This window comes from Caenorhabditis briggsae (assembly GCF_000004555.2).
Source record: "Caenorhabditis briggsae complete genome, chrII, whole genome shotgun sequence".
Classification (NCBI taxonomy): domain Eukaryota; kingdom Metazoa; phylum Nematoda; class Chromadorea; order Rhabditida; family Rhabditidae; genus Caenorhabditis; species Caenorhabditis briggsae.
In genome coordinates this window covers 1,948,142-1,950,215 of record NC_013486.2, presented here as the reverse complement: position 1 = coordinate 1,950,215, position 2,074 = coordinate 1,948,142, and the positions used below count along the sequence as shown (strand labels likewise).

The 2,074-nt window shown below is 33.7% G+C and overlaps 1 protein-coding gene across 1 annotated transcript in view; it reads left to right on the top strand.

The window, feature by feature from the left end:
* Positions 1-1,028: 1,028 nt before the first annotated feature.
* CBG26164 overlaps positions 1,029-2,074 on the top strand; it is a gene marked incomplete at both ends in the record, with an annotated part of 7,940 nt that continues 6,894 nt past the window's right edge. The window contains 2 exons of the mRNA XM_045241769.1: positions 1,029-1,202; positions 1,796-1,966. Of these exons, the coding sequence (XP_045100106.1) occupies positions 1,029-1,202; positions 1,796-1,966 (345 nt within the window). The remainder of the gene's footprint in view (positions 1,203-1,795; positions 1,967-2,074) is intronic.

The following is a 2,074-nucleotide window of genomic DNA, read 5'->3' as shown; positions in this document are numbered from 1 at the left end:
CTGAGATTCTGAGATTCTGAGATTCTGAGATTCTGGGATTCTGAGATTCTGAGATTCTGAGATTCTGAGATTTTGAAATTCTGATATTCTGAGATTCTGAGATTCTGAAATTCTGAAATTCTGAGATTCTGAAATCCTGAGATTCTGAGATTCTGAAATTCTGAGATTCTGAGATTCTGAGATTCTGAAATTCTGAGATTTGGAGATTCTGAGATTCTGAGATTCTGAAATTCTGAGATCCTGAGATTCTGAGATTCTGAGATTCTGAGATTCTGAGATTCTGAGATTCTGAGATTCTGGGATTCTGAGATTCTGAGATTCTGAGATTCTGAGATTTTGAAATTCTGATATTCTGAGATTCTGAGATTCTGAAATTCTGAAATTCTGAGATTCTGAAATCCTGAGATTCTGAGATTCTGAGATTCTGAGATTCTGAGATTCTGAGATTCTGAAATTCGGAGATTCTGAGATTCTGAGATTCTGAGATTCTGAAATTCTGAGATTCTGAGATTCTGAGATTCGGAGATTCTGAGATTCTGAGATTCTGAGATTCTGAGATTCTGAGATTCTGAGATTCTGAGATTCTGAGATTCTGAGATTCTGAGATTCTGAGATTCTGAGATTCTGAGATTCTGAGATTCGGAGATTCTGAGATTCGGAGATTCTGAGATTCTGAGATTCTGAGAGTCTGAGAAAATTTTGAAATCTAAAAAATTGGATTTTCTGGACAAAAAAAAACGTTATTTTTGAAAGAAAATCTGGCTTTTCCATTTTTCCGAAATTCCTAATTTGAAATAATTTTTGAAAATTCATAGAATTCAAAATTTTCGATTTTCCCGAAAAAAAGAAAATCGGGAAATTCCGGAAATCTGAAAATTTACGATGACTAAAATCAGCTTCGGTGGCCGAGTTTTTGAGTTTCCTAGGCCACCAAGTTCCTTATAAGCTAGTTCCTTTGACAATCCTACTGTAGAATTTTTTTTCTCAAATTCCCCGTTTCCCAGAACTTCACCCCATTTAAACTAATTATGATCTACTTCCATGTAATAAAACTTTTTCCTAAAAACTTTTCAAGGATTACGGTAACCCATTTTCTCACACCCTTTTATTCTTCATCTTCCCTCATTCATAATATAGGGTGTTATATATGGAAAAAGTCAGGAATTATTATTATTACCCCACACTACTACTCTTTCCTTTTTTTATTGGATTTCATTAAATTAAATGGATAGAGAATTTATTAGAGACCAATGGTACTAAAAACGTTGGGTGGATAGGGATTCTAGAAGAATTTCCGATGAGATTTGTATCAAAAAAAGGAGGAGAAGAAGAAGAATAGAAAATGATGTGTACTAGAACACATCATCAATAATATCATCCACCAGGTTCTGTATGTCCGGATGTATGTCGCGTGCCCGTTCCCAAATTCAAAGTTAACCCAATTTAATTCGGTTCCTGATAAAGATATCAAAAAGTGGTCAACTAATAAATTGTTTATCATAACATCTTATACATTTTATCAGTTGACACATTTTGATAGCTCTCATAGGAGCTGAGATAACTAAGCTCAAACTTGGCAGTGTGGGGGGCCCTTCTATTACAGGTTTTACGGTATTTGAGAATCTGAAAATCTAGATTTCTTTTTGGAATTTTCAAGGAATTCTCAGAATTTCAGAATCTAGGAAATTAGAATCCTAGCATCTGAAAATTTCAGATATCCGAAAATTTCAAGAATTTCAGAATTCTAGAATTCCAGTGAAAAACCGAAAAAATCTGAAATTCTCAAACGTTTTCCAGATGGCAAAACTCTCTTCGTCACAATTTGTCCTTCAACGATTGCTTCATTAAAATCCCCAGACGAGCCGATCGGCCGGGAAAGGTGAGATTTGGCTGGAAACATTTTCAGCAAAAAACTTTTTTTTTAATTTCTAAAAATTTTGAAAAAATCGGTCTGATTTTCATGAAATTTGGCTGAAAATACCTTCAAAATGTATTTCAAATTCATTGAACTCATTTTCAAATTTTTAGAATTTTCGATTTTTTCCAAAAATCAAAAAACCGAAAATTCCAAACT